At 36.5% G+C, this 23495-nt stretch overlaps 1 protein-coding gene across 8 annotated transcripts in view; it reads left to right on the top strand.

Annotated features, from left to right (window-relative positions):
- Positions 1 to 23495, top strand: part of NAALADL2 (N-acetylated alpha-linked acidic dipeptidase like 2) — a 504178-nt gene that overhangs the window by 390058 nt on the left and 90625 nt on the right. For 7 of the 8 annotated variants that reach the window (XM_055817254.1, XM_055817256.1, XM_055817257.1 and 4 more), the window contains one exon: positions 19075 to 19221. The exons of the other annotated variant lie outside the window; for it this stretch is intronic. In XM_055817254.1, coding sequence (XP_055673229.1) covers positions 19075 to 19221 — 147 coding nt within the window. The remainder of the gene's footprint in view (positions 1 to 19074; positions 19222 to 23495) is intronic. 8 annotated transcript variants of the gene reach the window in all.

Below are 23495 nucleotides of genomic sequence, written 5' to 3'. Positions count from 1 at the left end.
TTCCTATAAACTGCCGTAACCGTAGTGATTTCAGTATATTTTCCCTGATTTATACTGTTATAAGACAGGAAAGAATTGGGTCTTGGCTTCTGGTTTATTTCCCTGTAAAATGACGGAGTTTTCTGCTTCAGCACTAAAAAATATGGCTTGTGTTCTCCATGAAAAAAGCATTACATTCATGTTGGCAGAGCTACTGAAGGCATCTGATCCTGCTTGCTCATCAAAAACTGGTTCTCTTTGGTATTAGCTAGACAGACAGACAGGTGACACTAGTTATCTTGTGAGTGATGAAAGTAATCCATTTTTTTCAAGAAAGAAAAGGCTAAGATGGGTATCACCTACACTTTATTAGAATTAATTCCAATGTTATTCATCTCTCTTTTTACCATTCTTAAGGGGTACTTAAATGCTTGGGTTTAACTTCATGGTTTTTCTCCTGAATTACTCTTTCACCCTACACATGAACACGTGAGACAAAAGTCAGATAAGGTAGGTGATGTGTGTGGGTATTTTAAGTTAAGAAGAACTGTCGTGGTGGAAACAAGTGTAGTAGCATGTCTTTTTGAAGAGAGAAGAGTGATAGAGAGATCCTGAATGGCAGGTAATCAAAGCAAGAAATACATAATATCATAGCAGGGCAGCCCAATTCAGTTTCTTTATCAGGTACTTTAAATTATTGTGTGCAGAATTAATCAGTTCAAGAGTTCTGGCAAGTCCATATGGCAGCTTGTAATTTTAGGTCACCAACTCATTTTTTTGCTTCAAAGAAAATAATAGCATATTGACCTGTGTGATGTTCATTCTTGACTGTTGTATTTATGCCATACATGTGTGTTGCTGTCTGGCACCACATACACACTCCCCCACACCTTTTTTTTTTTTTTTACCATCTCTGCAAGTGTCAGGTAGAAGAAGTATCTCTGTATGAACACTCAAGTTTTTTTTTGTATTTCCTTTTTTTTTTTTTTTTTTTTTTACAAGTCTCAAAATCTGATTCTTACAAAACAGAATAGTAGTGTATTATCTGAACAGGTCAGGTTACATCAATGCAAGGGCAGTACTTGTCCATATAAGTTGATTTGTCTACACAGCATCTGGAAGTGCAGGTTAGAGTGTTTCAGTACTTCATTGGTGTGGCGGGAAGATGTTTTTCCTGAAAACAAAGGAAGTTATAAGGTTGTATTAAGGCATAGAGGAAGGAGACAAATGGTTGAGCAGATAATGTTAGGGTGGCACTTTGCCAGCACTTTCCTGAGCAAGGGGGAGGTTGGTGATTCTCCCCTAATACGAGGATTACTTGCTTTAAATCAGAGGTGTGGCCTGAAAAGCTCATCCTCACTTTGTATTTTAAATTTCTTATTTAGTCCGTTAATTGAATTTTGCGGCCCTAATGATGAAGATAAGAGTCCTTAAGGTAGAAAAATTCACTCTTGCCTACTCTGCTGAGCAGTCTTGCTTCTGCTCTGGCAGCGTCTGTTCATTCTAGCGTTCCCAAAGCAGCTTGTAGGCCTGCTGACATCTGAGCTTGATGCTCTAGTATGTAAACCCTCTTTTAAAAGAAAGTGGTAAATAAACAATCATAACTTCTCTGATTGTTTCTTCTTTCTGACATCCCGTACTTCTCTGTCAAAGCAGGCACAAGTACTGTGCAGCATTCTTCCATGCAGATGTATCGTTAGAGGGTTGTGCAGCACTGCTTATACTAAGCAATGCAGTAGCTCAAGGCAAAATATTCTTTTAACTCATGGCCTATCTATGACCTTCTAAAAAAAGAGCTGTAACACTGTGTGAAAGGAGGAGAGCTCATACATGACCTTTAATTGAGGCAATGTGTTTATGCTCCACAAAGATCACACTTTGCCTTGGGCTTTAGTGTAAATATTTTGGTCCTTATTCTGGTTTCCTATAAACTAATGTACACTGAGAGGAATTATATGAGGAGTAGCGCAGCCACACTTACGTAAAAGTGGGATAAAATGTGGGAAATATTTGAGGTTATTCTGCTACTACAGAAGTCTCGATTTCCAGCAGACTTGGTGCTTTTTTCCCAAAGTACTCTCTGACATTGAGTTTGGTTTTTTTGTTTTTTGTTTTGGGTTGTTTTTTTTTTTTAGTATTTTATTTTACTTCAGGGAGTACCGTATAGTCCTTGGTAATTAACTGCTAAGGTATGTTAACTGAATCCCATTGTTATTGAGTAAAATACCTTCCAATTACTGTAATTTTGCTGAAAGACTACCAAGCTAAATACATAAATATTTAAGTAGTCTCTGAATCTTAGACAGCATGAACGCAGATCCTAGGATTCTGCTGGAAATCCTGAAAACTTCTGTGGTAGATTAATTCAGCACATCCGTGGTGTTCCCATATTGTCCTGAAAGAATTGCACTGCATCTGTCTTGGTGGCAACCATTAGCCAGTGCTTTCTTGCAGCAACAGGGATGTGTTCCTTGCTGAAAAAAGCAGTGATACAGCCCTCGCTTCTCTGTGTGATACGCTGCCTTGGCTATCCCCCTTTTGAGATCAGGAGCTACCTGTATCAACTATACCAGCATGATTACTTACACTGACCCTTAAGATTTTTGTCTGTAACAACATTTCTGACTGCATGCACTCAGATCTTTATGATTTTTTCCCTAGATATATTTTTTTCTTCCTCCTCTGTTTCCTATAGAGCACCAGCCCAACAAGAGTCTTTTCGTGAAATGCTTGTCAGTGTTTTCATCAGTATTATCATTCCAGGTCTGAGACTAGAGCTTGTTAATTAGCCAGAGCATCCTCTGGATCATTGCTTTTGCATCATGCAGTAACATTTTAAGGCTATCTTCGGTCTCCTCCACCAAAAATGAGTATTTTGTATAATTTAGTATTGATGATGATATAACAGTTTCAAATTAGTACAGATTCCAATTCTGATTGTACAGCACTTCAAGCATGAAGGAGATTTTCAGATACAGGTAAAGAAAGGTGTTAAGCTGAATTGGCTTTCAGTTGAAGATACTTTTCTGATTGGCCTTTGTGCCTTTGAAAATTATATCCCAAGATAAAGGATAGACTAACAGTAGAGGAAAACAAAAATGATTGCTTTTCTTACTAAAGGTAAAGTGAAATATGGGGAGATGAGTAGAACTTCATCACAAGGTCACAAAGGAGGCAAAGGAGGGAATGTAATCTAGATCTTAGGACAAGTTATCAAAGGCATATGAATTCTCAATCTTCTGTTCCGCATTTGGGCACTCTTAAAACATTTGGCATTAAGTCCACTTGTTAATCTTAAAAGTACTTAAGAAGTAGCAGTTGGAGTCAGTTGCATGGTGTAAGTAGTACAGAATTCAGGTATAATGTTGAAAATGTTGGAATACATTTAATTCTCTAAATGACAAAGTAATGTTGAATGACATTTTTTGAATGTAGTCTTTTCTGTTCTTGTATTACTTCTGACCCTTATTTTCTTGAGTTCATTTGTTGTTTGAAATGGTTTGCAAAACCTTTTCTGCATCAGATCTCTTATTGATCTGTAGGTGACCTGAAAGCAGTATGCACGTGTCCAATATTTAAGATTTAAGCTGGTTAATGTGGAAGTAAACTTCTCTTTGATCCCCGATTGGGTGAGCTTTCTATTGCTTTATGGTAATATTTGCTTTACTTTTATAAATTATTTCCTTCTTTAGTTAGGTAGCTGTCTCTAAAGGTTTTTTGCAGCACTTGCTAAAGTACCTTCCTGACAGGCAGTGGTGTTAGTTCAAAAACTTGAAATCAGATTACTCAGTTTTGCCTTTTTGTTTAAAAAAATAATTAATAATTGTTAACAACCACATAAATAAGGTTTCATCCTGGTGTCAGTGAATGCTGGACTCTCTTGGGGGAGTCTGATACTAGGCTTCAGCAGTCTTCTTTTAAAACCATTTGAGTTCAAACAAAAATTTGGTCCAGAGGCTTCAAATAGACTTCTTGCTTGCTCAGTTGTTTTAATCTACAGACTTTCACAATGCATGAGGTCCACACTCACATTCTCTGAGGAACACACATTACACGCTGAAGCTGTCTGCCCTGGCTACATTAGGTACGGTAGGGAAAGTGCTACCAGGGTACGCAGATGCTAACGATGAGGGGCAAAGCAGCAGCAGGAGTCAGGGCTGGCAGAAGGGAGGAAGATGAAATACCAGTAGGGAGACTTGGCTAAGAAATGCTGAGATACTGTTGTTTTCAGGTTTGCTGTGCAGATGAATGAGAAAGGTTTGTTAGGGTGGTTTTTTTTAATCAATCTTAGTATGCACTGTATTTCAGCTACGTTGAAAATAATTCCTGCTATAAAAGGTTCTTTAATGCTCTTTCAATACATTGCTGTAATATCTTTCATTCTATCTTTCTGTTAAGATATTAGGCCTTGAATAATTACTCGGATTCAGAAAGCTATTGTTAAGGACTGAGCTGTTTGTGTCTTTAGGATGGAGGACGTCTAGAGGGTCTCCTCCCTCAGCCTGGGCAGAACTAAGAAAATGGGCTAAGAAATTAAAAAATGGCCTAGCACCAGCGGCCCTGCATTTCAGGAAGCCAAATCAGCCTGAGCTTCTAGACTGGTTGCATAGGAAAAGCTGAATTTCTGTTCCCGTGCCAGCTGATTCTCAGCAATACTGACACATCAGTTGTCAGGGGGAGACTCGGGGACCTAGTGCATTTGTAAATTGGTTGGTTGATAACATGACTGTATTGAGATAGATTCTGTATGTTAAAGCCTGACCAATTTTGGCCTGTATAGCAAATTAGGACAGATTGGGATTTGATTATCTATTCAGAGTAAAGAATTTTAATACCCACGTAACTGTTTTGGCACATGTTTTTCAATGGGTACATTTACTCTGTTCATAAACATTTTGCAGTTGGAGCACACAGTAAAATGTGTTGGTGATTCAGTCTGGTCTAAGTATTGTATTAAAAAGATTGTTCATTGTAGGGAAGTTATATATACATTGATCATTCTTTATGTGGTCTCGAGAATGACAGGTACAAAAGATTTGCTGCAAAGCACATGCATCTTTGTTCGGTTGGTCGTAATCTGATGTGTGTTTGTAAGTAGTGGATATCTACTTGTTTTCTGAGCTAGTACTTCAAGCATCTTTAGAAAAGTAGTAGAAATCTCCAGACCAGTAGAACTAGTTACTGTTTCATTGGGTGGGTGAGCTTTAGCTCAAAAATGCACTTTCAGAAGCAATTTCTAGATAGAATCTTCTTATTTCTTATGTTTTCATGAAGTATGGTTAGTACCAGATTGAAATCTGTTAGTAAGGTGATTTTTCTTGCATGGAACTGGGGAATAGTGGAAATCAGAGGCAGATTTGTTATTTATTTTTAATTTTCGTTCTTCTAAAGACATGTAGGACAAAAGAGACAGTAGAAATTTTTGACCTTATTCAGTGTTAACTGCGTAACAATTCAGTGCTTTGATGATTTACCTCTAAAAATTACAGTCTCAGGTTAACATTTTTTCTTAAAAAAAACCCACAAAAACAGTCTAAAGGAGCAGTTGAATTTTGGATTAGCTTTTACCACATGACTAGTATTTTGCAGATTAATAGGAAATCATAAAAACCATAGAAGACACTATAGGTAATTTTGTCAGTCTTGCTACATAAACATTAAGTTTTTAACTTTGCACAGTCTATAATTGGAAGTTATTAAAGAGGTGTAGCATCCTATAAGGGAACCGAAGAAGAGGAAAGCTGAAATAATTGTTCTGTAGAGTTCCTAGATCCCATCAGGCAGTGGAGTCCAGAGTACCAAAACTGAATGGTAGGCTAAATGAGCTACGTGCACTGAAATACGGAGGCTAAGATTGTTCCAGAAGCTAGAAGAGTGCTAAAGTTTAATCAGCATTACAAAGGGGAATCGCAGTGACCTGTGTAACTGCAGATTGATTAATTTTAATAATAACCCAAGATAATAGGAAATTTATTAACTTTTATAATAACCTAATATAAAATAAAGTGATAATTGATTTAAACGGGATTTAGAAGAAGGAGGCTAATTAATGCCAGTCAGAATTTTTTCACAGAACACCTCTGTCCATCATGAAACTATTTTTAAAACATCTTTTGAAGGAATCATATGTTTATTTTTTTAAGGTAGCAGCACAGACTTTTATGGAACTTCTTGCATGGTACTCTGTGGAATTCACAATAAAAACAGTGCTTTAGGACAGTAGGTAATCACATGGATTTCAAATTCACATGCTGACTGATAGATCTTCAGACGTATTACCTGTCAATGGAGGATCAGCATTGAATGCAAATTTCCCTACCAACATTTTTTCCGGCAGCAGCACTAGATTCAGTACTAGTCAACAGCTTCATTATTTATTGGCTAGAAAATCACTGCTCTTTAAGTGTGTGAATGGTAAAACATAAAAGATAGCATAAGAATCAAAAACTGGAGAATAAAACCATACAGATTCACATGTGAACTAAAAACCACAATTCTGAGAGTGTGAACAGTGAAACATTAGAACAAATTACTTTGGAAAAGAGGAATTATTTCACCTCATAGTATCATTATATATAGACTGTTTGGGTTTTTTTCATATATGGTATTCTTTACTCACGTGAAAGCAACTGATCTCAGTAAAAGAATATTCCTTTTCTTAAAATAAAAGGATAAGGCAGACAATATAATTGTTGTGTTTGGCTTCAGAGCCACAGCTCTCAATCATTACAGAAAAGATATTGCTAAATACAGCTGTGTTCTTACATGTGATTTCTATTAAGTACCAGCAAGCACTACAATGAAAATCATGTCCTGGAACTTTCGACCTGTTTATATTTTGAATATGTGTGTATGTGTGTGCTTGATTTTGTATCTATGAATAATACTTCTGAACTTAGTGGAAATGTTCATATCCATCAAATTATTTGCATATACAGTTAAAGCAGTGAGGCCAGAGATGCAAACTGTGCAAGATGCCACTGCACAGAGAAAAATTTAATATTGAGCCAAAAATGAGCTCATCTTTATGTCATTCAATAGTTTTAGTCCATTAAAAAATATTGGGCCATGAAGTAACGTTTTTCCACGCTGCTGACTAGAGTCTGCACATTTGAAAGTTCATGTAGACAGTATATTATTTAGTATTCTCAAAAATACGTATTTGTAGCTTTCATTACTCTTTCCTGATAAAGGTAAATAGCTGCAGATTGCACTTTACTGCATTTGTCAATTTGTCTTCTCAATGTGTGCAGTGTAAACATTTCTCCCTTGCATACTGTGCATTGTTTCAGAAAGTTTGATTTCATAACAGCAAAATTAACTTTTGAAGAACAGAGTCTGGAGGATTAAGCCTGAAATATAATGCAATACATATTTTTCTTAGATTATATTGTGCAGTAGTTAGAAGCTGTCAGTTTTCTGTACTAATAAATTCTGAAGTAAAATACATTATCAGGCTTTCTGGGATTTGCTTGCTTGTTATGAAAAAGTGATGACGTAACCCTAGAACCTTGTAAACAATGAAACCCCGCATTTTCTGAACAAAATTTAAAATTGTTTTTAATTCTCCAGTACTTTACATTAGTTTGAAATTACAATATTCCTGTTCAATAGCATACATAAGTTTTGGAAATATCTCAGATATTTAATTTTTCAGGGTACAAAGGAACACATCATTTGGGTGTATGATGAGATCTGGGTAATAGTTGGCTCCTGCGTGTTGGTGAAAACCTTTTCAAAGCTACTTGGACTAGATCACTTTCATGTGTCTATCTGAAATCACATTTTATTCAATTATCTGAAGTTGTTTTCCCAAGCCTTAATACCTCATAGCTCTTGAAACCAAGGTCAAGTAAATTTCTATGGAAACCAGAAAGAAAAAGTTGTTTGACGGTGGTAGCACTACTGCTTTCCCTGCTTTATAGCTTTTTTTCTTCTGCTTTCCTGATTGCTGTTGTTTTCCTGTCCAGTACAGAGGCAGTATCAAGGATACTTACTTACGGTGTAAGTAGATAAAAGTTAGAAGGATCCAGTCAGGGAAAGTATCAGAGCATTACACTGTCTAAGTAAGGGTTTACAGTCCTCCATTTCTGCCAAAGTTGGGGGGTTTTTTGCACCACTGCTGTAGAAAATAAAATCATCTAACGTCTTTTGGATCATTTAATTTATCTCCCAGTGGAGCGTGGAGACCAGTATTTGTGGTGCTGTCTTGCACACTTTAATAAATCTGCTTCATGATGATCTTTCTGAAAAATGCAATTGATACAGATACTGGATATCTTAAGTGCAAGTACTATTATTATTCCATTTACTCAGTTCCCACTGAAGTCCAGAAGATATTTTTTTATGAAAAATATGATGGTAGTTTATTGACCTTCATGCTCAGTATGGACTAATAGGAGTGACTTTCCCTTCCAAAGAATGAAAAATATTTTGTGTGTGTGACTGGGAAGGGAGTGATTTGTGCATGCATAGTTGCTATCGGGAAGTTTAAATGTCAGACCAGAGGTTTCAGGGCAAGGTAAAGCTTTGCCAGCAGTAAATTACTTTGGCCTTATTCCAGGGTGGTGCCATGAGGGGAGATTTGCCATAATTTACCGATGTGACAAGAGAGTTCATTCAGAGTGTTACATGTGATTTTCTGTGTTCTGTTCCAAAGAAATGTCTTCATTTGTGTATATTACAATTGAACTTACTCTGGTCTTTGATTACAGTAACAAAACAGAAATCATGACTGCAAATTTATCTTCCAATTTAAAAACCTGACTGTTCCACTTGCTATAGTTGTTGTGGGGATGTCCTGCCTCTGTGTATATTGTTAGAAATATGCAGTATGATTCAGTAGGAACCGTAGGTACAGGAAAAGAGTTGGTATGATACTCGGTACTGAGAGTGTTTGTGGAGGCATGGGGAATGTGGGGCACGTAATACGTTCACAGGTGTGATAGAAAAAAATGAGCTTTTTTTTTCTTTTTCTTCCCCTAGTGACACACTAGATTACATTGTGTTTGTAAGTAGCAAATTCTTGATCTCAGCAATCCACTGAAACATTCCACTGCACGGGGAAAGGGCACCAGGCTGACTTTCACTGCAGATCTGATGCATCTGTCTTTCTGGGTCAGCCTTATGATAAGGCTCAGAAGAATGTCTTTCGTGAGCTGATTTGCACTTTGACAAGTGTTGTATTGGGGGAGTAGTGCTAGCAACCATTTCTGGTAGAAATACTACAGATCATGAGGACTGTGTAGTTCAGGAGGAGAAAGTGTGACATGCAAATGCTGACAGTTTGAGGAAATATAAATTGGAGTAGATACAATGTGTAGTATCCATATTACAAGTAACTGTGGGCCTAACTTGTAAAATTCGGTGTTGCAATACAAGTACAAACTTCACTGGGGGGGGGGGTGGTGGTGGCGGGGGTTGGCTGGTTGGTGTTTTTTTAAGGTAGGATAGTGATGGAGTAGTTTGAGCCAGCTAGTTAGCTGATGAACACAGCTTCTGCAGGTGTGTACTGTGCATACTAATAGGGCTAGTATTGATCATTAAAAAAATCCATAAATTTACTTTCATAGTTTACTTTCCTAGGTAAGCCTTAGTTCACTTCTAGTGGAAAGTATGTAGTGGAAGCTTTCTCTCCTAATTTTTTATTTTTGTGTAACCATATTGAAAACTCGTGAACAGCATGTTACTGTATATTCATTTAACATCCAACCTCGCAATGACTGTCCTGTTTGGGACACTTATGAGATCTTGAAATATGAAATATAATAACTCTTCAAATAATAGAGTGAGCATACATATCTGTCCCCTTTAGAGGGACAAGTAACTTGTCTCTTCTTTTTCTTCCTTTGGGGTATGGAGAAGCAAGACTGTAATCTCAGTGGCATGAATTATTTAATATCCATTTGGAGGGTTTGAATGATGCATCCCAAAATGAGTAGCATGGCAGAACCTGATCATCACAGCGTTAGAATACACGGAAACGTGTTCACAGTCTTTCTGTCTCTATGTATGATAGAATGAGAATGCCTTTAGGCATCTAAAATGATTTACAAGCCACAGCTATTTCCATGGAGTATAAAATATCAACTGTTTGAAAATGTGGTCTTGTCAAATCCTAATCCTCTTCCCTACTTAAGCACTTTTTTCATATTAGCAACAAATGTTACTACAGCACAAAACATTAGGAAAGTCATGCAGTTCTTATCAAGTCCCAATTTATCAGTGTTTTATACTAAAACTGATTAATGTGCATTTTGTTAAACCTAGGTTTCACAGTACCTCAGTATGTACGTGACAGCTAGCATTGACCAGTGTTCCTGGTACTGTATACCTGGGGAAAAAAGCTTGAACACCACTAAGTCCAGGGAAGTATTACTTTTTACATGATAAAAAAATGGTTTGACTGCATCCTTTAATTGCAAATGCAACCATTCCGTGCCCAGAAATAGTTTAGATTAAAAACTAGATTTAAAAATATAAGCTCTAAAGTAGAAAAAGCACCCAATGTTGTGAGTGTGTTGGGAGTTGGAGACAAGTTCCCTCTGTTAATACAGTATTTTCTCTGCTGTTTTTTTCGTCTTAATGTAATACAATCATACACTGCTTTCTGAACTGTGCCATAAATGAAAGTAGTACACTGAATGATGAGTCTAAGCCTGTAGTCCTGGAAATTGACTTTAAAGTTACTTTACCTGAGGTGCTGGAGAGCTTGCTGTTATCTGTGCTGATGAAAAAATATGGGAGAAGTTTTAATGCAATACTGCTCTGGTTGTTGAGTGTGGGAGTCTGGGGTAAGTGGATACTTTGGAGAAACACAGCTACCATAGCTGTGTTATGTAATTTCTTATTTACTTTTGTTAAACCTTGTAACTCCCTATATTTTTAAGGTACTGAGATGTTTGGAACTGTTGATGGCCTTCCAGTTGCAGTCTTGCCACTTTAGATAATTTATGCAATGTAATTTTAGTTCTAAATATTTGATTGCTCTGAAATTCTTGTATGAAATCAGAGCATACCTGCTTGATTTTTACTTCCCTTAAAAAAGCCATTAAAATTCCTAGCAGTTTGTACTGGGTGTTGGCAACAAGTGTATCTGAGTTAATGAGGCAGGCATATGACTTCAATTTAGGCATAGGAAGGATAAATGTAATTCAGTATCATATAAAAAACATCAGGAATCAGAAAGAGACTGTCAGTAGATAAAGTTAAATGTAGAAAAAATCCAGTACAGGAAATTAAATTTACACTATATAATTTTTTACTACCTTGCTTTTGTATTTATTGCCAGTTTGATGTAAACTTTGCATCTAAAGCATGGTTCAGTCCTGTGAGGTCCCATTTATTATGCAGACCTTACACTTATGGTCACGTTTTTTAAAAAATAAGACAATGATTTCAAAACATGCAAATGCTGCTTAGCAGAAAACAAAGCCCTGAACAAGCAATACAGGTTTATGCTTGTCTCCTGTTTCGTAGCTGTAAACTAAATAAAAAATAAGCTTGTAGTACAGCATGTAACAACAGTGTTAAATACTTCACACCAAGTATACGTATTTCTCCATGTTTTTCTTTATAATGGCTGGTATTATAGTTTCCCAGTTTTTTTTCTTAAGTCACCATTAAAAGGCCAATATTATTTTATGCTTTTTTGAAATGTAAAACTGGAGTTTTAGGTCTGGCACCTTATGTTGCATAGTTAAACTGAGTTTTCCTTGGTTCAGTAGAAATCTGAATGCGGTACCAGAACTGGGTCTTGGGAAACCTCTGTTTGATCTGACCTTTTAAAAGCACTGTAGTTGTCACAATTTTCAGTTCCCTTTGTCCCCCTGGGTAAAAAAGGTCTTCTCTGTTATGCAGGATACCTGCATGCATTTTCAAAGAACAGTTCTTCTAAAGCCACGTGGTTCATCTAAGAGGCAGATTTTGCTCGTGACAATAAAATACTCTTTCCACAAAGGCTAAAAAAAACAGTTTACTGTTGGAATTTCCAGATGCAGTGCTTTTGTCTAAGAAAACATAGAGAACTCTCTTGGGGAATTTCCAAGAGGCTAATGGTGATCCGGCAGCTGCAGTGATCTGTGTAAGAATCACCTACACTGCGATGGACATCAGAAAAAAATAAGATGATGCTAAAATCTTTGTCGCTGGTGTCTTTAAATAAACACTAGCTCTTGTGGGAGTTGTTTTTCCCTAGTGATGAGGTAGTCCTCTCAACTGCAACTGTGTGACTGTGTGCAAGGAACATCTCTCATTTAACTGTGATAATATCGAAGAACTCAAGCTAGGGAAAACTTCTGAAAGTTAAATGCATCTTTTCTGTGACTGATTTTGCAGTGCTACAGAACAGTTTCACTATGGGTCTTCATGTTGCCCTTAAACGTCAATTAATAATGCTCCGATTGTAGATATTTTCAGTAAAGCCTCATACACGTTTAAATGAAAATACACATAAGCTGGAAGCAAATAATTTTATAAACAGCTGATTTGCATTAATAGCAATATATATCAATCAACAAAGACAGAAAGCAAAGCAGGATGTTTATAGCCAAACCAGATAATCAGATGGGAGAACACAGTAGTATGCTTGCCATAAAATTAACATGCCTAGAAATCCAACGATTTTTTTTCAATAGATTTTTGTAGTCAAGGTAAGCAAACAGCTAATAATACATTTTAAGAGCTGTCAGACTTTTTTCCTCTAATGATTTGTTTGTCAGAGTGTAGCAGGTTTTTTATGGATGAGACACATATACTTGTGAATCCTTTCCTATGCAGCTTCTCTAACCTCTCCTACCTGTTGATGATGATTAAGCGTAACACATTTGCAGTAATAAAGATGCTAATCTGCTGCTTTTTGCATTTTTTACATGGTCTTTGACTCTTTGTTTAGATAATTTTACTTCATTTAGATGGTCTTATCATACTTCAGCTTCTTAAATGCCTTTTACCAGTTACTAAGGCATGTGGTGATTCAGCTCAAGAAATACAGATTGATTATTCATGAAGAATAAGCTTCCTGGCTGCAGTTCTTAAGCTGGGATCACTAAAACATTGTAAGAATAATTGGTCGTTCTTTATTTGTCCTGTTGAAAACAACTTAAGAAGTTTTAATCCATTTTCAAAAGCTGCTCAGGTTTTAACTTCAGCTGGAGTCGCATGAAGGAAGGTAACCAGAGCTGACATGTCCATGTCTCTAGGTGGAAGGTGAACTATAGAAATGGCCAGGATTTTTTTTTTTTTTTTTTTTTTTTTTTAATATAGGCCTTTATTTGTACCAGAATCTTAACATTGCAGCAAAACATACCTATAAATGCTTAGCTCTAATTAGTGGTAGAATAAGGTCTGCAGTGAAGTACCACTTGATTATACTTTAGATGTGTCAGGTCTATTTTATAACATTAACCCAAATTAAATGTTTTTAATGGGCCATATGGTACTCTTCATTTTCTCAAATTTGTAATATAAACCTGTAACATGATGCTGAAAACAAAAATGAACTCCAGAGAAATAAAATTATTCAATTACGAATATCATGTGCATCCTTGCACTGACATGAACCACTTCTTGATTACCGTCTAACCACATGGCTTGATTTCCTTCCAATCTAAAGGGAGGGCTTGATTGACACAGCGGAGACCAGCCTGAGCAACTGAGTGATCTAAATAGTGCTATTACGTGTGTTTTACTGTAAGGCTAACCAGCTGAAGAAATCTAGTTTGCCTACTCTACAGCAGGGAGTTAGTTCTTTCAGAGCATGTTGCTGATAATTTATTCCAGATGCATTTTTTAAAGTTTTTAATTATTGGTTTTTTGCCTACATAAAAGCTAACATTTAAAGGATCATTAAGTAGGACCTGACTACAACTGGTGAAGTAATGCATAGCAATTAAACTTTTTTTCCAAACTGGAAACTCACAGATTGTTTTTTGCAGATATGAAAGGAAAGATTTTGTGGATTATCAGAATTAAAATTAATCAGATTATTAGATTATGAAGAGGGTTTTTTTGTAAATGACACCATTTTAGATTTAAACATGCAAAAACAGCAGATTAGTTGGTGGGAGTAAAAAAAAGGAAAGGGAAAGCAGAATGCCAGAGTGATACATAGTTGCTATTATATGATGACTGACAAATTATTTGGCATTGAAGAAGTTGAAAATGCTTTAAAATCCTGTGTTTCTGGGTATGTGCTTTGGTGTAATCTTCTCCCCCACCTCTGTCAATTCTGTGGCCCACATCCCCTAATAGTCTTTTAATTAGGAGCAACCTCCATTTCCTAGCAGCAGTAATTTTTTTCACGGTCGGTCTTTCATCTCTGTTCTGCATTGGTGCCTGCTTGGCTTGCAGTAAGGATCAGGCATTCTGCTGCCAAGCATGGAGGCTGTCCTGCTTGTTGTAAATTGCAGTTGCAATTTTGGGAGATGGTCTTTTCCTGGTTTCCTGACTGCTGCATATTGAAAAAGACTTGAGACAGTGCTTGTACATTTTGGTAGGAGAGTATTTCACATGATACGCAAACAGTATTTCCAGTTGATTAACTAAGTGGACTTTGAAGTTAATTTCTGTGTCAGCAGCAGTAGTGTCTTTGGTGTGGAAAGATCAAACACAGATTTGGGATGGTTCTTCTAGGTAAGGATGAGGTGGAAATGAAATGAAAGCAGCAACTACTAACATAGCCAGTATCTGTAGGAATAGTCCTATAAACAGGCGTTTGTACGTATGGCTTCAGTTATGTCTCTGGCTGCTGGGTTTAATGCTGAAAATGCAGTTTATATTAGACTTAATTGATGTTAATTTTACCTGTAAAACAATAATAATAAATACAAGGCTGAGCTGCCCGGTCGTTGCCAAGAAAATCTGTATAAATAAAGGAACTCAGTTCAGTCATATTATCAAAAAAGTTTAATCCCATTTGAGGTTTGATATACTTCCTTGCTACAGATGCTGATCCAGTACGATAAAACTTTCCCGTGTGACTTGCTTTAAGTCTTTGTGATGCCTCGCAACATCTAAAATCGCATTAGACACCTGTATTTAGGCAAGCAGATTCCTAAAATGTCCCACCACCTGATTACTGCCATCCCACTCCCATCATTCCCATGCCTGCTATCGTCCTGCATGCTAAGACTGTCTCATTTTTGCATCTTACTCCAGGAAATTATTCCTCAATTTCTTTTTTCTTTTCTTATAACTGTAAGTCAGAGTTAGAGGAAGAGGTTTGCTGATTTCCTTCAACTTCTTACTTGCTTTGGTTTGTTATTGTATGCTACATATATGACGTGCTATATGGTGGGTTGTTGTTCTTGCAGTGACTAAGTTAAAAACTTCCCTCTTAGTTTAACAACACTTCATTGATGGGAAAGTTTTATTAATTGCAGGACATTGTTATTCTTTATCTTAAAGTCCATTAATTTTGGTAAACGTTTCAGTTGTTTAATGAATGCAAAACACAATACATGAACTTTGCAGCCATTGCCAAAGACTTGAAGATGATGATGTTGTGGAGTCTGTGTAACAATAAAAATAAATTGGAAGAGAACAGTATCTTGCAAATAAAGCATTCTCCCATATTAGTGCAGTGTTAAATATTTATTGTTGAACTTGTCATTATCAGGGGCTTGTGTATCAGAACAGTAAAAGCTGAACAAAGCAGTTAAACTCTTAAGATGCTAACACTATTGAATTGAACATTGATGTCATAAAAATATAAATCCTATACCCTGAAGGATGGTGATGTAAAAAACTAAAAGTACCGTATCTCATTGTGCTCTTAACTAAATCTGTAAGCATTCCATAGGTAAACTTTCTTACATAAAAAATATTTCACCGTTTCTATAGTGAGGAAAAAATGTTAGCAGAGTCTTTTTGAATAGTTAAAACATAGTAAAGTGTTTTCTGAGGGGCAGAAGGGCTAAAAATGAGGCTTGGGTTTCTGAAAAAAGGGTGTCTCTTTTTTCAGTTCCTGGTATGCTAGCAGAAGTGGGGGTTCATGTATATTCAGAATTAACTGACTCTACCATTGTTTTCACCTGTTACAAACAATACAGAAAGGGGAACAATATCAAAATACTCTGCTAATTAGCTGTGTCCCTGCAGAGTCTATAGCCTTGATTGCTTTTAGGGGAAACCTAATCTGCTTAATAGATGACAGTGATGATCCAGCTTTCTAATGTTGTTGATAATTAGCCAACAGTTTTGGGGTATAGCGAGATGATGCTAAAGGAAAATGCCTTAGAACTTCATTTGTACAGTTACACCAGTTGACTTCTCAAAGATTAAAAATTTCTGGCATACTCTGCTGTGTGAAATGTTACTCATTGCATGAAACCTTGTTTTCCGTTACCCTCTATTACCCCCTCTCCAATTGGGAATACCAGGTATAATTCCACGTCCACCCTTATACCTCCAATCAGCAGCTTACAATATTCCTTTTCTGAAATATCCATAACAAATTCTAGATATGGGTGTGTAGGAGATGATGAAAGGTTAGTGTTCACTTAGTAGAGTGAAAGGTATAAAGATTTAGATTGACAAGGAAAAGAAAAAGTTACATTAATTTCCCTGCTCAATATCCTTACCTCTGTGAGGTATATATTAAGATTTTTATGGTCCTTACAGCATTGCAAGGTATCCCTTCTATTGATTAGTCCTTGAAAATGAATTCTGGATTGTCACAATACTTTAAATTCTTAGCCTGAGTAGGTGCAAGTAGCATTAGTCTTGAAGAGCTTTGCTGCCATTGTGTTTACACAGAGCTAGGATCAGATATTTTTAGAAAGGCAAGATCCTTCCATGTAGTATGCAGCTTGGTTATGGATCGTTGATTCTTCAGCTTTTTGTCTTCTCTGATACTGAATTGTTTTGCCAGTTTTATTGGGATTAATTTGGTCATTTAACTGTGATTTCCTTTGGTAGACAACTCTGGGGTTTTTGCTTATTTCAGGTTTTTCCTATTGACTCCAAAACCTGTGTTTCACATCATTCAGTAAACTTTTAAATATTAAAGGAAGAACAGACTACTCACCATTTATGAAACTTGCCCAAATGTGTTGGGCAGTATGGGGAAGTTAGGAGATAGTCTAGTCTACACTGTAGTATAGTACACTGTGTGATGCTTAAATATCTTCTAATTCCTGAAAGGAGCAAACACCTCAGAATGGATCTTGTGTGCATATATATGCATAAAATTATAAATGTGCCTTTCTGTGTGGATGTGTGCTGTACAGAGGCTTTGATGGGAAAGGTTGTAGAAGATAGTGTGGTAATTTAAAAACACTTTTTGAAAGTAGTAGATGGTTTGGGGTTCTGCTGTTTCTGTTGTAGCTTTGGTTTCTAAAAAGCAAGGTTACTGACTTTATTGAGACTTTGAACAGCAATACTGTGATGTTAAATACCTCCTCAATGTGATTGAAACCTTCTCAAGAATGGTGTAAAGAGGAGTGAAACACAGGAACAACAGTTGTAATTAAGAAGGTGCCTTCAGGTTTGAAAACTTTAAAAAAACTCTTAATCTAAATCTAAACACTCCCAAAAAAGCCCAGAGTTAAATGCCTGCAATGTTTTAATAACTGTGCCTTACAAATGACACCCAAGATTAATGCTACATAAATTTTCGATTTATGATATTCCTTATTTCTTACTATGCCATTGAGAACCAGATTTTTGGGTGCTGTGTGTCATGGTGCTCCATGGATAGCTTTTAAAGAGATAGTATTTACTAGAGGTGGACTGCACATATAGAAGTTATCTTTTGCTTCAGTTTTAACTGTAACTCTCAGTCTTCATGGATGGACCTTGCAGGGCTGTGAATGTATGTAAGAATGGTGGGAGCAGAAACATTTATCCAAAAAGTGTGTGATATAGGCACCTTTTAAAAATACATATGAAATGGAAGCTATTTCTTGGAGGTATTTAAAAATAGTTTTGTGTGAGAATCTGCAGCTCTTATTTGTACTAGGTAACGTGCAATTGCATTCTTCATGGCACTGAAATGAAAGTGTGAAGCAATAAGTATGCTAATTTAAAAATGGAAAAAAACCAAGATTTCTAACTCTTAAAACATTTTTCTGCTAACCTCAGGAACTTTACTCTACAGAATCTGGTATGTTTTAGTATTAAAGGAGAACTAATCTTACACTGTTCTTGTAGCAAGCTAGTGATTTACTAGGTAGGTCCAAAGAAGTTATGTTATACTATATTAACTGTTAGCTAAATATAAATAATGTCTAGTATTTGAACTTTCTAACATTCTTTGAAAGAAGCAGCTTATTTGCATGTTGAAAGCCTTTGCGCCTACTCTTTATTAAGTGTTTAATTGCCTGATGTGTTTAAGAGCTACACTAGTACGTAGCACTCAGTGTGGGCTTGTTTTCCAGTCTTAACCTTATATTTATTACAGTTCTTTTGCTAAGATTTCACCATTAAATACTCATGTGAAAGAAATACAGACATGTCACTTGACTAGGATTGGTTTAAGCACTTTACCCAGAAATGTGTATTTATGTATCTTTAGCCTTTTAATTCTGTTTTTCTCTTAACCCCTGCTCTGCAATTGCAGCAAATTCTTTACATTTGCCAGCATTTCATAGACCATAAATATCTTGAATGTGATTATCAGATTCAACTTTTTGTTGTTAGACAGCATTCTATTTACTGAACAAGAATTTGATTCCTTAGTAGCCATTGAGGGTCTCAGAACATCTTCCAAAAGGCACCATGATGACTGGTAATCTCCTGCCCAGCATGCGACAGTTCATGTGCCTACCAAAGGCTCCTTCTCTTGCCCCTCCTGCCATTTCAATTAGGCACAACTTTCTTTGTCCTTTTAAAGACTCAGCCATGTTGCAGCACACTTCGTTCTCTGCTGTGTCCGATCCCAAAGACTGCAGTATCTATCAGTAGAGGGTGAAACGTTCGTAGACTCGCTCACTGCTAAGTATGAATCAGCTGATACCTGTTTGCACCAGTGCAAGTTCAGCCTGTTCTTAAAATGTTTCAACCCAAAGAATGCTGTGTAAAGGAGATACTGATACAAGTTGTTTCGAGTCTGGTTGCAAATAAGTAAGTAATTTTTTATTTGTGTTTGTTTTTCAGAGCCAGAGCTTCAACTGTGTGGAAAAGACTAGATGTCCAGGGTCTAATGTGAGTTCTGTGCAGATACAGGGAGATTCAGATTATTTCATCAACCATCTTGGAGTACCTGCCATGCAGTTTTCTTATGAGGACATCAAATCATCAGAGGTAGTTACGAATAAAAATGGGCAAACTGAAAATAGCGGAAAGATAGAATTAGGTTGTGTCAGGTTATATGCTTGCGTGCGTGACAAGTCTCATGCAGTGGAAGGTTATCTCCTGTAACTGGAATTTTTTAGATCTTCAGCAAATTATCACAGAGCTTCAAAGTGACCGATTTTATAGGCGTATGGTATTCAAACAGATAAATGTTTAGAACAAATGAAAGGAAAAAAATTGGAGGACATTATGTTAAAAATTTCAATATTGCTGACAATGTTACAGGTTACTTATTATCTAACGCAGCTTTTCAGATTGATTTCAACATACAGGAAGGATCTTTTGATGTGTATTTTTTTTCCTGCAAAGTAAGATGAGACAGCCTACATAATTAGTTTTATATCCATTTTCATACGGTGGGCAAAATATGACTCTCTACTATATATGTTGCTTGTAAAGATCTGTAAGATTGATTGCAGTCTTCAGAGCACCGTGTTCTTTTTCAGTTGATTGTCCTTTGCAAGGTAAGTGGAAGAAGGATGCATGTTACACTGTTTGGAGACCAAATTAGAACTGTACACAGATAATCTGTTGGGAACTCCCCAGCCTTACTGCTGTAGGTTCTGTCTGCACCTGCACAGCTCTGACTTGCCCTCGGTTGGTCAGCTGGGAAAGTCTGGCATGAGTTATTTCAAGATACAGTGTTCATGAGAAAAGGTGTGTGTTTTCCTATAAATGTAACAATGCATTGACTTCATCTTCCCCTCGTTTTAATTCTTGCATTGTGCTTATCTACATATGCGCACATCTTTCCAAGTTCAAGAACAAAGCTGAAGCTGAGTTGAACTGGAATGCTTCCTGGCTCTGCATGTAATATGCTTTTATTTCACAAATGCAAAACAAAACAGAAATATGCCACATACTGGAGCATTGTTGTCATGTTCGTGTGTAAATTAAAATAGATTAAGTCAAAAAACTATATAAACAAGGAGACTTCTGTTTCTAAATATCACTGCACCTATTAGGCAAAGTATTCTCTGTAAGATTAAACACAAGGCAGAGGCTGTAAGGAAAATGTGAGGGCAGAAGACCTGTGAGTACAATGTTTATGACAGGCTTGTGGTCTGGTGCAAATTTCTGTTGTCACTTAGCAGCTATTCCTCACAGTTTCCACTCCAGATATGTGTATATAGGATCTTATAGAGCATGAGAAAAAATTGCAAACTTCTGTATATAAAAATTAGTACTTCCCAGCACCATTTACAGTATGAACACTGAAGGTTTCCTTGGCTATTGTCTATTTCAATCCTACCAAAGTTACTCTTCGTGTTCAGTTAACTTCCCAGATGTGTGTTTTTGTCTTTCAAAATGATTCAGCAATGTAATTAAAAGCATAAAAGAAATTATTTTCATATTTGCTTAAATGTGACACAGCAAATTTGATTCTGTTGAAAACACAGCTTTTGTCCTTCTTCCAAAACTGTTTCCCAGAAATAAACTTGTACTAAGTGTAAGTTGCAGTCTCAAAGTTGATGTACTGTACCTCTCAGATTTTAGAAGATCTTGACCCCATGAGATCTATATCATGTGAGCCATAAATCTGCTTAGCAAAATCTGTACATTTCTGTTGGCAAGAGGATGAACTTTTTCCTAAAAATGAAGTTATAGAATGATTAAATTTGGTTTCTTGATTTTTATTTATTTATTTTACTGATTATTAACAGTCCTTCAAAACACAGGCTCCTTGTCTTTCCTATATTCTATCAGAAAAGCAATCTGTTTATTGTTTACTGCTTATTGCAACTGTTTATTGGGGATTCTGTTTATTGTATCAAACAGGGATAATAGTATTATTGTAAACCAGGCAGAAATTATTCTGGGTTTACAGCTGTATTAATAGAAAAAGTAGGAATTTCTCTTGTGCAGGTTAGTGAGAATAATCTGTTGAGTTGCAGTGAGGGTTGGTTGGTTGGTTGGTTGTTTCCAAGCCATTCAGCTTTTTTAACTATGTCTCAGTTTTGTCAGCTTCATTGCAAAACAAGATTTGGAAAAACATATTTCAGAAACGGGATGTTTTGACGTGCTTTGGTAGACTTATCATATTGCCAGGCTGGTTTCCTCTGCTGTCTCTCTTACTGCTGTGACCTGCTCAGGAAATTCTCTTCTTTTGGAATATACATTAGTTGTTTATTTTATCCACCTGTCAGACAGCATTCAGCGTCACATAAAACTGATGCTATTCCAGACTTCAAAAAAAAACTGGTTTAGAGTAAAAAAAGTCCAAGACCTGTACCCTTGTAGCCTGTCTACGGAGCAACAGTTACAGGTCAGCTTTAGAAATGCATTTCTTCCATAGTCGGTGTAATGCTAATCCTCAGAGAGAAGGTTGTAAAGGGTTTTCATTGGCAGGAACATGAGGAGTAAATAAGAGGAAATAAAAGTTGTGAGAGGAAACATTCAGACCAGAAGAGTAAGTAAAACTGTCTCGCTCGAAATTACCTAATACAGCAAACCCAGAGCCTCCAGGAGGTTAAATCTGCATGGCAAATGCCTGTGGTCAGATCTGTGAGCTAGTAAAGTGCATTCTAAGTATTCAGCCACTAGTATAAAAATACACTGAGTGAAATGCAGCTCGTTTATTTACTGGCGGAAAATATGCAGCATTTTAGTCTGCAAGTAAGAAGTAAACTTGGAAGAATTTATCAAGTGGAAAAGAACATAATACTAACCCAATTTCCAAGGATTCTCTTGCAGCTGCTGAGGAAAGCCTTCCTCTCCTCCCAGCTGCTGCTGCACAGGCTTTACCTTTGACATGAGGGTCACATTCAGATTTGTAATGTGTTAGGAGAGAAAGGCTGATCAGCTTTTCCTCATACTGCAGATTCCCTTTGAGTTGTTGTCATTTTCATCCAAGTGACCACCACGTAGGGAAAGAGAAGCAATGTTGATTTCAAATCTGAGTTTCTCTACTACTGAAAGCCCATGGTTGTAAGTCTGTCAGTCCTCGCCTCAGCAGAGAATAGTATTAGAAACATCTTCACTTAACTTTACATCAACAAGAAAGAGCAGCATAAAGTAAAAGAGGTCTTAGATCACAGACTTGTCTTTGTTACTCTCTGTACTGCAATAAAAGCTAATGGAATTACTCCACTGTATGATTATTGGTACATCAGGAATAATAGATTGCAGCAAGTAAATTCTGATTCTTTTTCATGTGTGGACCATTTCTGTGCCCTTGAAAATATCAGCCATGTTTGTATTACTATTTATTTTCAAACCAAAACATGATATAACAGGTATAACATGTAAATGTCCTCCATAATTATAGAAAATGCATGCATTTAACAGAAAAAACTATTGAGTTTGGATACATCACTGTTCATCGTGATTCTGCTTAGTGTCTTCGATGTAAATTCTTCACCTGTGGTATTTTTATTTTGTAAACATGACTGAGGCTCAGCCCTTGGTTTCTTGATTGTAAATTAGGAATAATGGAAAACACTGAGTGTGGTGGTGTATGATCTGTAGAGCATGCCTTCAGTTTCTAATTCATTATTTTTTTCTGAATGGCTATACATTGATTGTGTGCCTGTGTAATAGAAAATAGAGCTCTATCACTTAATACCTTTCCTTGTTTTCCTATTAAAATATGTAAAAGTTTCCAATTTTGCTACAGTTTTGGAATTTTATCTATGAACTTTTCAAAAAGTTCTTTGGAATATAAATATCATCACAATGACCTAATAATGGAGTTGTCGTTTTATTTGGTAGTATAGATTACCTCTACCACAGAGGCAGAGTAAAATAAATCTCTTGGGCATGTAAAGAGTTTTTTGCCCCATTACTTTTTTGCTGCAATAGAAGCATCACCTGTTATGGAAAAGATGTAATTTAAAATGTGAGCTGTTTACACAGCGGTTTGTTGCAGAGAGTGATTTCAGGCAGTATATACTGAGAAGGGCTAAATGTGCTGGGATATATTTTGATATGGGCTGCTTTGGTCTGCTTATGGTATGAGTTGTTTAAGGCTAGTGTGTGCAAATAGGGTATTATATGTGGAGAAGAAGAGACAAATTCCACAGATTTCCACTCGGAGGCAAAATTAAGGGCTATTTTCTAATCCTGCTTCTTTAGTAGCCTCATCAAACATGGAAAGCAGAAGGCAGATTCTGCTATGCCAAGAATATATGTGTCATTACTTGAGGTATATGGAGAGAAGACATACAAGTCTTCCACGGTATTGTAACTGCTGAGCAACCTCACTCTTCAAAAAACTCTCTACT

This window comes from Falco peregrinus, chromosome 12, assembly GCF_023634155.1.
Source record: "Falco peregrinus isolate bFalPer1 chromosome 12, bFalPer1.pri, whole genome shotgun sequence".
In the NCBI taxonomy this organism is placed as follows: Eukaryota; Metazoa; Chordata; class Aves; order Falconiformes; family Falconidae; genus Falco; species Falco peregrinus.
This window is presented reverse-complemented; position numbering and strand designations above follow the sequence as displayed.